The sequence below is a fragment of the Triticum aestivum genome, chromosome 1B (genome assembly GCF_018294505.1).
Source record: "Triticum aestivum cultivar Chinese Spring chromosome 1B, IWGSC CS RefSeq v2.1, whole genome shotgun sequence".
Classification (NCBI taxonomy): Eukaryota; Viridiplantae; Streptophyta; class Magnoliopsida; order Poales; family Poaceae; genus Triticum; species Triticum aestivum.
In genome coordinates this window covers 6,788,043-6,801,865 of record NC_057795.1, presented here as the reverse complement: position 1 = coordinate 6,801,865, position 13,823 = coordinate 6,788,043, and the positions used below count along the sequence as shown (strand labels likewise).

At 43.5% G+C, this 13,823-nt stretch overlaps 1 protein-coding gene across 2 annotated transcripts; it reads right to left on the bottom strand.

The window, feature by feature from the left end:
* Window positions 1–9,941: 9,941 nt before the first annotated feature.
* On the bottom strand, window positions 9,942–11,531 carry LOC123083671 (uncharacterized). 2 transcript variants are annotated; one of them, XM_044505647.1, is made up of 4 exons: window positions 11,155–11,531; window positions 10,856–11,054; window positions 10,486–10,712; window positions 9,942–10,381 (listed from the first exon to the last, which is right to left on the bottom strand). In XM_044505647.1, the coding sequence occupies exons 1-3, from the start codon at window positions 11,457–11,459 to the stop codon at window positions 10,497–10,499; spliced, it is 720 nt and encodes a 239-aa protein (XP_044361582.1). In that variant the 5' UTR covers window positions 11,460–11,531; the 3' UTR covers window positions 9,942–10,381; window positions 10,486–10,496. The 2 variants fall into 2 exon arrangements, with proteins under 2 accessions (XP_044361582.1, XP_044361580.1); XM_044505645.1 differs by lacking the exon at window positions 10,486–10,712 and having other exon boundaries at window positions 11,155–11,530.
* Between the last annotated feature and the right edge of the window lie 2,292 nt (window positions 11,532–13,823).

Genomic DNA, 13,823 nt, shown 5'->3' with positions numbered 1-13,823 from the left:
TGGACTGATAATTTTTTTTTCTCCTGTATCATATCGATCTATGCTTGTCTTTACGATATACAAGCAGACATACACATTTAAATGTTGTTACAATGTATTTTCCTGAATCTAAGCTAGTTAGCCCATTTTTTCTTAATTATGTATGTCTGCGTTGTGCAGACTGCGTGTTGGGCATGCACCTGAAGTCCTGAAGAACGCCCTCCGTGTGCCGGCAGAATGAGTGCTCTTGAAAAACATTGAGAAGATACGCTGAGAAGAAAACTGACACGGTAATAGTGCCTGCAGTAGGAAGCACGTTTGATTCACTCGGAGAAGCTTATGACTATTACAATTTGTATTCCTGGGAGATTGGATTTGGGGTAAGATATGGCAAGAGCAGGCTTAATGTTGAAAGGACAAAATGCATGCAAGAGATAGTATGTGGCTGCTCGATAAGCACTGATTTTCAGTTGACTGTTGTGTGGCAATGGCAGATGCTGTGTCAACAAAAAAATATAGTTACTGCCTATCAAGGGAGTCTGAACTAACAAATAAAAGTTGTTTCTTTGTGGCATTTGCAGGGGATTCCGAAGAAAAGCAACACCCGGACTTGCCGGTGCAGGTGCCCCGCGCTCATACAATTGCTCCGATCAAAGGACAATGGATGGGACATAAGTGAGTTCATACCATCACACAACCCTTCGTTAATGGAGAAGTTTGGCGAGAAGGTGTACTGGCCGTCACACAGACATATCGATATATACACACATGATGTGGTTAAGCAGCTCCGCGAAAATAACAATGGCATTGGCAAGGTTTACAATATAATTGGTAGTTTCTTTGGTTCAATGTTCAATGTGCCATTCACCAAAAGAGCGTTGAGGGGGCTATGTGGCAAGATCAGCCGCGAGCAAGCAGGCGATGATGTCGGGAAGACAATGGATGCTTTTGTCGAGTTGGGAGCAAAAGATACTGGTCTCTACAGAGTGCGGCCGGATGAGGATAGCCGCATACATAATTTGTTATGGTCAACTGGATCAAGCAGGGCCCAGTACCACTTCTTTGGAGATGCAATAACATTTGAGACAACATACAGTACCGACTTCTATGACATGCCATTTGGCCTGTTTGTAGGAGTCAACAACCACTTCCATACCGTGATATTTGGTGGCGTCCTAGTAAGAGATGAGATAGTCGAGACTTTTTAGTGGGTATTCACTGAATTCATCCGCATGATGGGCGGAAAACATCCACAAACTTTTCTTACAGGTAAAAAGGGACATTATATCTAGTACTTAGACTTTCCATATAGCTTATATCTTCAATTACCTACATTTCACTTTGCCGGATTGTGCCTTAAAAATCCATGGAGATAGTAATGGAGAAAGTGATGCCAGAAACCACTCACCGCTGATGCAAGTGGCACGTGCTGAAGAAGGCAAAGGAATCTCTGGAACCATACTACACAAAGCGCAACAAATTCAGGTCAGAGTTACACAAGATAATACATCACATGCTGACGGTGGAGGAATTCGAAACTGCATGGAAGCAACTGACAGAATCACATGGTTTGGAAAAACATCCTTACCTTACTCACATCTATGAAACAAGAGCAAAATGGGCTGAACCATACTTCAAAGGTAAATTCTGTGCCAAAATGACAAGCAAACAGCGCAGCGAGAGTGCCAACCATATGCTCAAGGGTTATGTTCCAGCAAGCTGCCCCATGCATCTCTTTGTTTGATAGTACATGTGGCTTCTTTTTGATAGGGAAGCAAGTGACAACTATGAGAGGAGGCGCACAAAAATAGTAAGTTTTCAAAATATCATATCTTTCTTAGTGACTGATGTGTGCTATGTAACTGATGCATTCTCCACACAAACAGGTAGCCCCAGTATTGAAAATGAACACGCCAATAGAGCTGCATGCAAGCAGAGTCTATACACAAGCCATGTTCTAAAAATCTGGTCAGATTATATACGAAGCAGGTCAATACAGAGTAGAGGAGGTGACTAGACAGAAAACCTACTTGGTGCGACGATACCACCCAGAAAAATATGAGAAGTGGTGCAGGATTGTCTACAAAGTAGAACTTGCTGACGAAGGGAATGAGTTGATATGTGAGTGTTCTAGTTTCGAACACACAGGTCTGCTATGCTGCCATTCAGTGAAGGTAAAAAGTAAATCCCTTGGTACATGACGCGGCGTGAGCGGTACACAAACCTGTATGATATGCCATTTGGGCTGCTTGCGGGAGTCAATAATCACTTCCAGAGCATGATTTTTGGTGGCGTGCTAGTAAGAGATCGGACAGTGGAAACTTTTCAATGGGTGTTCACTGAATTTACCCGCATGATGGGCGACAAACATCCAGAAACCGTGCTCACACGTGAACAAAAAAAATGATGTGTTCAAAATTTAAAATTTCATCTAGGTTCATAATTCACACTCAGCTACTCACATGATTCCGGTGAGACGACTAGTGTATTGATTTACCATTCTTGCTAGCACACTCTTTGTGATGTTCTCTCTTTTTCAGTATACTAGTTCAATAAAATGAATGTTGAATTGCATTTGCACATCAATGCAAGGCGACGGAAGTAGCAATAGAGAAAGTGATGCCACACACGACTCACCGTTGGTGCAAGTGGCACGTGCAATTGGTAATTTCATGGGGCTAAAAGCTCCAGAACAAAAAACGAAAGCCCGGTCGACCAATCACTCGCAGGGATAAACCTCATATGATGATTGTGGTGCAAAAAGCAAGAAGTACAGACTGACAACAAATGCACAAGCTAGAAATGGATGCGGGACAAGTAATTAAACGAACTCGCTTCTCCATTATATGTTGAGAACCAGAGCACAAGAGCACCACATGTCCACAAAGAGGTGATCTTCCTCAAAAAGAAAGGAAAGCGTCAAAATGCTCGAATTGTGGCGTCGGTGGTCACAGGAAAAACACCTGCAGCAAGCCTAGGGTTGTACTCCATGTTCAAAATGCTACCTTAGATCCAAATGCAATTTGCGGGTGACTTCATTAGATTCAGTGTTTTTGTTCTTTGTTGTTGAGGGTCTGTAGCCGTTAACTTTAACCGCAAGACTCTTGTTGTAATAATAACCGTCAGTGAAGTACGTGTTGTCTGTTGGAATCCTGTTAGTTCGATTTGCAGACTCTTTGAAAGGGATCCGTCAGTGAAGCACAAACGAGACTACATCACACGGCTTAAACTTGATCATTACAAAAGTACGCCATCAGCAACACCCTATCTGCGCCTGCACCATTACATACTTGGCTGCTAACCAATGATTCAAACATCATAATACTTGATTTGCAGGTACAAATGGTACGCGGTGCTCTATTCGCGGCTGGTGCCTAACCAAGCACGTGCATGACCACAACCAAAACAAGGATTGCCACCCCAGTGACAAGGTTGGCCACGGAGACCACCAGATTGATGGATGCAGCGTCAACGCCAATGGTTCCCTGGCGCCCAGCAGCTGGAAGCGCGGTGAGCATGTATCCTGCAGCGGCGCTGACTGAAGAAACGAACTAGGTGCGCTCTGGCATGCCGTTCTGCTGCCCTGTGGTGCGTGCGGCACATGTAGATCTTGAACTCCCAAAGCTTGGCCGCCTCCCGCCTTGCTCTTATCCTTGCTCGATTTGCGCCAATGGGGGTGCGGCTGGACCAAGCGACGCAGAGGCGGTCGGCGTACGCTTGCTGCCACTTGTAGAAATCGCATCCACCACCTGACGGCTGTCGTTGACCGGCGAAGAAGGTTCAGACAAGAGATGTTGAACAAATCTATTAAAAAACTGGACACTTACATTGTGATTGCGGCACTTGTAGAATCGCTCGCCGGCGCTCTGCCCGCAACGAGCAATGTAGGCGACTACATTCCTGCCACAGTCCGGGCAAGACACGATTGGAAGTGTCGCCGGATCAGCACCTTGATTCCGCAGAAAAGATGGCAAATCAAGGTGCTGTTCCTTGCTCCGATTTGGGGGTCTATTGAGGAACAGTGTGCAACTAGGGTTTGTTCTTTCGATTCGGGGATGGACTATTATAGACTGAGCCGCCGTCGATGGAAGATGGGAAGTTTAATGGAGTTGGTAGGTCGACCCGAGAGGAATTCAGTCTAGCTACAGGATGAAAACCGCCATCGCTAGCGCCTCAACGTCCGTCACCCCCATCATAGAAACTGTCTCTTCCCGTCCGCATCACTCATTAAATGAGTTGTCGTCTACGAGCTGTAATACGGCGTGGGTTTCATATCCCGACGAGGACCGACGCCTACAGATAACGCGAGCAGGCGAGGTCGTCCACGCCAACTAATTTTCGGTTGTGTGCGTCCGTAGAATAAGCCAGCGGTCGCTATTCTCACACACACAAAAAAAAAGAATAAGCGGTCGCTCGATGTTCTTATGGGTGGAATGGGTGCTCAATCCGCTACTGCATGGGTTTGCAACGACGTGTCTTATTTTGATTCTTATCTACGCATAATTTTGTTTCCTCTAATTTATTTGTTTCACCTAGTGACGGCTGGGTCCCAAGGAAGAGAGAGGGGACCTGAGCTTTTGACCAGTCAACTGGACAAAATACGAAGCAATACAATGAGCCAGTGACCATATAGTCATCCATAATCGTATTTTTTCGATAAAGATGATTTATTGCTTAAAAGGTTTAAGCATTAAAATCGGCCCCTGCATATCTAGGATGCATACAGCCACAACAAGTCCAAACTTCACACAGGACAAGAAAAAAGGCGGAATACAAGTAATCTCGAAGAAAGTGTATAAAGCCTAAGTAGATGGAGGTCCAATCCGTAGATCATGCTGCCATCCATGTTGGATAAAAATATCCTTCGCCGTATCCTCAAAGTGTGCACATACCCCAGTAAACAGGTCGCGAAACTCCACAGATCTAGAGATGGCCATAAGCGGAGAGTACCAGTGCACCTATTGATTATCTGCATAAGATATGAATTTTTATCATGAAAAACCTTGTCATTTCTAGGTAACCAAAGCGACAAAATAATGGCTAGCGCTGCCATCCTAATAAGAATCCTAAACATGTGATCAACTCCATGTAGCCAATTGCCTAATATATTAGCAACGCTACACGGAAGATACAAGCCAGAAGCTACTTGGATGACTGACCATATAGATCGACGGAATTTGCATTCAAAGAAAAAATGTTTAATTGTCTCATCTTGATGACAAAAAACACATCTTACTTCCCTGCGAATTCCTCTTAACAAGGTTATCTTTTATAAAAATGACTTCTCGACGAAGATATCATGCAAATATTTTATTCTTGAGTGGTCTCTTCAGCTTTCAGATCTTCTTATTATTATCAACTTGAATAATCAGATGGACTGGAGCTTTATACATGGAATCCACAGAGAATTTACCACTGTCATGTAAGTTTCAACGAAACTCATCGGCACCCTATGACAATTGTACCGTTGTCAAACACTGCAATAAAGCGTTCCATGATGCAAGTCTGGGGCCGATTAAATCTCTCCTGAATGTCACATTTGGTGGGAAAGGTTCCAACACCGCGGCGATAGTATCTCCTTTGTGACGCACAATGTTGTATAAAGCTGGACATTGTTCCCTGAGAGTAGCATTTCCCAACCACTTATCCACCCATAAACGAATTTCCGAACCATAATTAATAGAAAATGATCCAAAACGGAAGAAGTGTTTCTTCATAGCCATTAGACCAGCCCAAAAGTGTGAGTCCCTAGATTTCCAACTAACTTGGGGTATTGCATTTGAGCCTATATATTTTCTTTTCAGGAGGGTTTGCCGCACAATATGTTCGGTAAGTAACTTAAAAAGCCATTTACACAGGGCTGTATTTTTGACCTCAAGGCCAGGAATACCTAGCTGCCCATATCTTTGGGACGGCAAACCACACTCCATTTAGCCAGATGATATTTCTTCTTCTCATGATCACCTTGCCAAAAGAATCTTGATCGGAAATAATTCAGACGTTGTAAGACCCCTTTGGGCTATAGGAAGAATGATACAATATACTGTACCATATTACTGAATAATGAATTTACAAGGACTAATGTACCAGCAAGAGATAACAATTTTCCTTTCCAACTGTTGAAACATTTTTGCAGTCTCTCCTCGACATGTTTCTATTCAGTATTTGTAAGTCTCCGATAATTTATCTTAAGACCCGACATTTGCTCGAAGGCTGACAGAATTAATTTCAGATTTCTTGCTTTTTCGATGTCATGTACCGTCAAGAGAATTCTATCGTAGGCATATTGAAGGATAGAAAGTCCATCAGCAACTAGATGAGGAACTATCCCGTCAATTTGACCCTCATTTTTTGTGTGCTCAATTATGATAGCTAACATACTGGCCACTATGTTAAATAGTATTGGCAATATTGAGTCGCCTTGTCTCAACCCTTTTTTGGTTTGGAAGTATCTGCCAACATCACCATTCACTTTGATGGCCACGCTACCTCCAGAGACGAAACATTGGATGAGAGCCCACCACTCTGCACAAAATCTTTCGTTATGAGAGTCTTCTAGAGACAAGACCACTTGACTTTGTCATAAGCATTTTCAAAGTCAATTTTGAAAATAACCCCATTCAATTTTTCCCTGCGTAGTTCATGAACTGTTTCTTGAAGGATTACAACTCCAGCTATGATGTTTCTTGCTTGCTAAAAGCAGTTTGTGAAGGGTAAACCACATGATCGGCCATCGAATTCAGCCTAAGAGTAGCGGTTTTCATGAAAATTTAAACCTAACCTTCAGCAGGCAAAAAGGTCTATATTGTTGTATCCTTTCTGCCTCATTAACCTTAGGTAGTAAAGTTATCTCACCAAAATTTAGATGGAACAGATCTAACTGTCGGGCATGAAAGTAGCCAAATAGTTCTAGCGGGTCCAACTTGATGACATCCCAAAAGTGCTGGTAGAACTCAGCTGAAAAGCCATCCAGCCCTGGGGCTTTGTTGTGTTCCATTTGGAAAACCGCCTTCTTTATTTCCTCCTCGATATAGGGAGTTGTAAGAAGATTGTTTTCCTCAACAGAAACCTGGGGTATATCCTCTATTCGGGACTCATCCAGAGAGAAGTTGCCTTCTTCTGGTGCACCAAAAAAAACTTTATAGTAATTGGTAATGTACAATTTTATTTGCTCATGGTCCTCGATCGTACCCTCATGCTGTACAAGAGAATGAATAAGTTTCTTCCGATATCTTCCGTTAGCGACACCCTGAAAGTAACTTGTGTTTGAATCTCCTTCCACGATAAATTGAGCGTTTGATCGTTGGTACCATTTGAACTCCTCTTCTCGTAATAACTTTGCAATCTGTGCACTTGATTGGCTTTTTAGCTCAATTTCTTGCACGGATAATGGTCGTACCTCTACAAGGGCCTCTAATTCATCAACAGTAGATGACAACCGAAGCTTTTTCTTTTTCAAGATACCAGACCTATGTCTAGCCCATCCTCCTACGAATCTGCGTATGCACGCATTTTGTTATTCCATCTTTGGATTGGGGTCTGACCCGAGACAGATCTTTCCACACCTTTTTCAGCATATCATGGATACCATCCCGATGTAACCATCCAAGTTCAAACTTCAATTGGCATTTACAATTAGGTCTAGGCAAACCAGTGGTTATAAGGATTGGGGCATGATCCAACAAAGCCTCGATATATTCTAGCGCCCACACTGTTACCATAGGGAACTTTGATTCCCATTCAGTATCAATAAGCTCCCGATCTAGTTTCTCGTATGTCAATTCTTGAAGAATGTTCGCTCAAGCGAACTATCTTCCTACCATGGAAACCTCTCTTAAATCGAGTCCGTCAATGACAACGTTGAATAAGAAAGGCCAGTGATCGTCGAACCTGCCTTTGCTTTTCTCGTCAGGAAATCTTAGCAAATTAAAATCTCCTCCTATTAGAATAGGATATGGATTGTCCTTTGCCAAATCAATCAATTCACAAAGAAAATCAGCTTTAAATTCTTCCTGGGCTGCGCCATACATGACGACAAGAGTCCATGTAAAGTTATGAGCTTTGTTGCGGATATGGAGTTTAATATGATACTCTCCATATGAACTTGCCAACACTTCCATGGTCTCCATTCTCACGCCAAGTAATATGCCCCCAGATCTGCCACGTGGTAGACGAGACACCCACGAGAAATCTATGCGGCCAAAAAGGCGGTTAAGTAAACTCACTGAGAAATCCCGTTTCCCCATCTCAGAAATGGCCAAAAAATCCAACTTATGATCCCTAGAACATCCAGCGATATGTAAATGTTTAGCCAAGTCAGGAAGACCTCTGCTATTCAAAATCAGGCCATGCATTGGGAAACATTTGGAGATTTAGACACTTTCGCCTTTTTACAAGGCGAGAAGATTTAGATTTACGGCCAGATGCTTTGAGTTCATACAAGGAACTTAGCCCAGCCACATCTAAAACTACCTCCGACACCTCACCAACTATACGAGAGAGAAGATGACCATCAATAGTGGCATCCACATCCTCATCCTCCAGTTGAGAGTTGTCCGATTTGCCCAAGACTTTAGGTGTTACCGTTAGACGTCCATACTCCATATGTCTCAGAGCTTTAGTCGACACATTAACTTCTTTCTCGTTGTTACCCAAGACCATGCATATGCTAGTCAATTTAGAAGACATTTGCGGGGACGAAAAAGACAGAAAGATTTGATGCATTGCCTTTGACAGTGAATCCTCTTCCGTTGTCGTCGCTCCCTCTGCATCCACCGGGTGCCGTCGACTCTGCCGAGGTGGAGTAGCAGTCCTGGTGGAAGGCTGAGAATGCGCAACGGGGATGGGCCTGTGTCGCAAAACAGCTCGGAGCGACGGCAGCCAACCTCTCCTCGGCCAGCCTGTTAGACATCATCCGAGGCGACCCCTCTGAAGACGCTGGCCGGACGAAGTGCGGGACGGAGGCGCGGAGACCATGAGGACAGGGGCTGCCGTCGCTTGGGCCATATCAATGTACGTGATTTGACGCTGATCGACCGACGAAGTGCAGGTCGGAAGCTTCCCGTGGCTCTGGTCTTTCTTCAAACGCATGACTGTGTTCTGTAGACATGACGCCGTCCAAGAAACCATGCAGAAACGGAGATGAAGAAGAGTCCTTGTGCTGTAAAGGCTGTGACCAGTGACCATATTGTATTTCTCCTAATTCGTATTTAGACCGTATTCTTAAGTACAGTGTCAAAAGTGAGCTATCGACACAAGTTCAGTGACCACTAGTGCATTTTACTCGATCCACAAATCAGGGTGTTGCGGGCCTGCCCGTAGCGATCACACTACGCGAAAGCTGGCAGTCCACGGCGTCTGCAGGCACAAACATTTGATCTGAGACGTAATATGGGCGGTAGGATGTGTTTAAATTGATTTAATCAAAGGGACCAAGTTATCTCGTGTACAGTTTACTGTGTGGCTTTAGAAGAATTTATAAAAAAAAATGCGGGTTAGGGGAGTATATATTTGCCCTTTTAATAGTAGTGTAGATGTAGATGTAGGTAAATATCTAGTCTACCATAACTGCATCGTCAAACATTGAAGTGCATCCAGAATAATAAGTAACTTAATTATAAAGAAGTAAAAGGGCGCCTTGGTATATTTGGTCCTTTGCCGAGTATTTCTAGCACTCGGCGTAGGTGCAATTTCAGTAGTGTGCCGACAGTTTCTCAGCAAGTTAAAGGTTCAATCCCTCTTGCCAAAGGATGACTCGACATGCTCCTGACGCCTCCCCGAATTGTATCCATCCTGATGTTGGGGTTTGACCATTAATGCATGCTACAGTGTTTTGTCCTGTTTGAGACCTAAACTTATCAATTTTTTTCTGATGGTAGAAGTTACGTCTATGATTTTTCAAAAATCGTTCATCTAGCTTTACTTAATATATGCATAACAGAGAGGGATCGAATTACCATCAATTTCTTGGAGAGAATATCATTTATTTTTCAAGGAAATACATGTACACAATAGAGGAAAACACACATAATGAGAAGGAAAATAAATAGTACACAAGATCACGACAAGGACAATCCTTCTCCATTGTTGGAATACTGGAAACAGAAGCGAGTCGTCGACCAGAGCCATGAAGATTCTCATGCCACATAGCACATACACTGTGCTAAATTGGGCACGCATAGACTCCAAGTGAATTAACAGACGCCCCAGCACGCGCATAGAACCCCCCGATAGTGTTACTATCTGTAACCTGGCTGCTAAAAGGAGTGCCATTTGCTTTTCCAAAAGGCCCATATGTCGTGACGCTGCTGACCAAAGTAAGTGATGTAACAACAGTCACTCCTCCAACTGCATCAGTTGTTCCAAGAACTTGCTTTATGAACTCGGAAGGAGCAAGCTTGATCTGCAAGAGAAGAGTGCGTCACCATATGGCACTTTAATTTAAACTCAGTACATGTACAGGGTGTGAGATTAAAGTTATTTGGCAGAAAACATTGAAGAAATTACATTGAAATAATCTAAAAAGAATGACTCAGCGTCACACTAAGTGCACCATCACCACCCCACGGTCCAGCAATTTTCTTCTGACCAGCTTGGTCGGTGTACGAAAACCCAATTGAGTTAATCACGTCTCCACATCGAATTGTCACGGTTTGAAGAGAACGAGGCAGCTCTGTGATGTCAAACGCTGTCCCTCCGTCTGCTCCCCAAGGTCCCATCTTGTTCACTGGGGTCTAGGCATAGGTGATCAAGCGACATAGAATATCATAAAAAACAATAATATTTGTGTAATTCCAAGTTACCAAGTGAGATGCTATTTTTATACCATATTTGCGTACTTAACATCGAAAAACAATTAATGATAAATGTATCTCACCACTTTGGGGATGCACAGACAGAAAGCACTGATACGAAGCTCCCAAGTACGCCGGGGAGTAGGTTGTATATTTTGGATTACTTTGGCGACGACAACACCTTGTGCATATGCAAATTCTCCAGTTCCACCTACAATTGCCCATTCACTATCTTTGTTGGCTACAAAGTCTCCAAGAACCTTAAGGCTGGACCCCTTAAACCTAATAAGTGAAGTGGAAATCACAAAATTTAGCACAAAAAGATATAGATACAACATAAGCTAATTTAGACCCTAACATCTCAAAAGGGTGGCAAACCAACCTGGTATCAGTAAACAATATATCGTGACAGAATAACCAGTTTACGTCGGCTTTACCATCACCCATGTGCATGCCACGAGCACGTGCGATAGGGTTTGCATTGGCGGCTGGACCATCGCTTATGGTCCAGTCATTTGCAACGGTTACACCAAAATCCAGAGGAAGACCTGGATTCACAATGACTTTTTGGTTGGCATTTGGGGTTCCTTCGGCAATCTGGTTCATGTATAAGTGGAAGAGATGCTGCTTCTGTGTGATGGATTGGCAAACACCACTCTGGTAGTAGGAAGGGTCAGTGGCGGCCATGGCTATGGGATGTGTGAGGAGCTAAAGCTAAGCAATCAAGGCAGGATTGATTGTGTTTGGTGAGGAAATGAAAGAGTGAAGGTGGCAATTTATAGCCAAGTATGTAGTTGGTGGTTTTGTCATGTATAAATGGTTGTGTGCATCAAGATGATGCAGAGGCCGAGGGTTTAACCTCCTCTTGAAAAAAAATATAAAAGTTATGTGGCAGGTGGGACAACACACATAAATTAGTTGGGGATCACTGCATATAAAGAATGGCCCGTGACCTTGGCAGCCTCGCTCCCCAACGTAACTGAGGCTACCGTCGTCTTCCTCTTGCTCCCATTTCATGGATTTGCAGGGAGGTTAACTACATGATCACACTGTAAAAGCCAGTGAGTATGTGAGGTCCCTACGGCTGTACACATACTCATGTCTTATGTTTCACTTATGGTAAATGAAGTCGTTTTTTCTTTTCTTATTTGTTTCTGGGAGCCCGATTTTCTGCTTCGTGAGGGTACTAGCTGATTGATGTCTCTTCTTCTCAAGCAGGTGCTCATGATTGGGTCTCCATAATTGGATCTGTGCATAAGCATGCGGTTCTTCACATGCGAACAGTGTGTGTGCTGTTGCTGCTGATTGACTTGAATCCACAAGGGATAGACACTCGTGAACCTGCAAATCACCTGTCCGATCTCGCTCTGAGCAGTGAACGAATCTTGATGTCCATGTTAAATGAGAGGAACTGAATGCTCCATCAAAAAAGAGAGGAACTAAATACTGGAAAGCTTGATTCAGTCATTCGTGAGGCTGTGGTATATAAGTGGTGCAAGGACTAACGGCAGCTACAACTGGGGTGGAGCGCGCTATAACAGACAATACAGTGATGAGCGCTATGATGCAATGCTGAGTACAATACAGTCTGTGAAAGCTGTAGTTCGGATCCCATTTGTAAATATGTCAGGAAACTCAGATGTAGTACAACATGGAGTACACGAACTTGACCGAGAGCCCCTTTGTAAATATGTCAGCAATCTCAATGTGCATAGTTCGTCGATGCTGCATAGGCTTGGCTGACATGTAGGCACCTGATATTATCATAGGACACCATTGTTACTTGAGGAATAATGTGATGCAGCTCAATAATAATTAAAAAATTCGATGTTAGTTGGGGAACAACTTGCCTTGAATACCGCCAAGTACACACTCAATAATAAAAGATAGGTACAAGGCATGTCTTAGAAGAATGTAGGAGTAGCTTGATTCTCAAATATGTTAGTGAAGACCACACGCTTAGTCATTTTATTCCTTTTGTTTGATGTGCCTTGCAAGAAGCATATAGTTTTGTACTTTTGTTTTGTTATATATAATTGGTGTTCAGAGCATATACTCAAATGCAGAAGATGCTATTATTGATGGTCACCTTGTTCCAAAACTAACACATTTTTAATTGTATCAGGTAAGACAAAAAATGCTACACCTACGAAGCAATCTATTTAAAACTACCTACGAAACTTTCCTACTAATAACCCCCCCCCCCCAACCGTGCCCTTGCTAATCACCAATTAAAATGAAACCATCCCATAAGGTCACCTTTGGGTACCATGTGCCAATTTAATTTTCATATCAGTTGGCTACAAGTCACAAGCATAAACTTCATCATGAAGCTTAGTATATAAAGAGTGTAAGGTATAACATTAATAGAGGACCCTATATCACAAAGACCAAAATAAGAAGTACTACCAAAATAACAAGGCACCTCCGGTTGACAAGCATCTGCTGCTTTAATGCAACCTTCCACAAGGCAAATCCTCGAAGCCCGCTTTGACATTAGCCACGCTAACCTTGAAGACGCCATGGGGCATCTCTCGGTTGTGCAACATGTGGTCCTTCGGCTTCACAATCGTTGCCTTTCCCACACCCACCTTCTGTTTGTTGATGTCGTGCAGTAGGGTTCACGGGGTTTCGTCGGCCTGCGAAGACATGTCTGCGATGTCAAACATACGAAAGGCAACTGAAATGGAAGACTATAGACATGCTGGTGAAGAGGGTATGACGTGTAATTACCATGAGGGCGTAGAGCTCAACCAAAAGACGAAGCCCCACCGAGCACGCCAGAGACAGACGGGCTGCTATAAATAGGAGAGGGACCTTGTGCGGTTGCGTGGGCAGGTGCTGGTGGTGCGATGTTCACCGAATTGCTCCCGACGTAGCTGGGAAGGGGAAAGTCCGCTGGCCCTTTATCTGGATTGTTCTTCGTCCAATCGATAATTGCCAAAATCAAGCATGTAATAATGGAAGATGTGAAGTCAGTCGTGACGCCAGCTACAGCTGCATTGACCGCTGCATGGACCGGGGAAAATTTGCTAAAAATGCCCTAGCTAA

What these genes read in the sequence shown, in the direction of transcription:
- LOC123083671 (XM_044505645.1), bottom strand. Translation starts at nt 11,459, where the DNA reads ATGGCCGCCACTGACCCTTCCTACTACCAGAGTGGTGTTTGCCAATCC. An exon ending in ATATTGTTTACTGATACCAG is followed by an intron (nt 11,055 to 11,154) that starts GTTGGTTTGCCA and finishes TTCACTTATTAG; the next exon opens with GTTTAAGGGGTCCAGCCTTA. An exon ending in GTCTGTGCATCCCCAAAGTG is followed by an intron (nt 10,382 to 10,855) that starts GTGAGATACATT and finishes CTTCTCTTGCAG; the next exon opens with ATCAAGCTTGCTCCTTCCGA.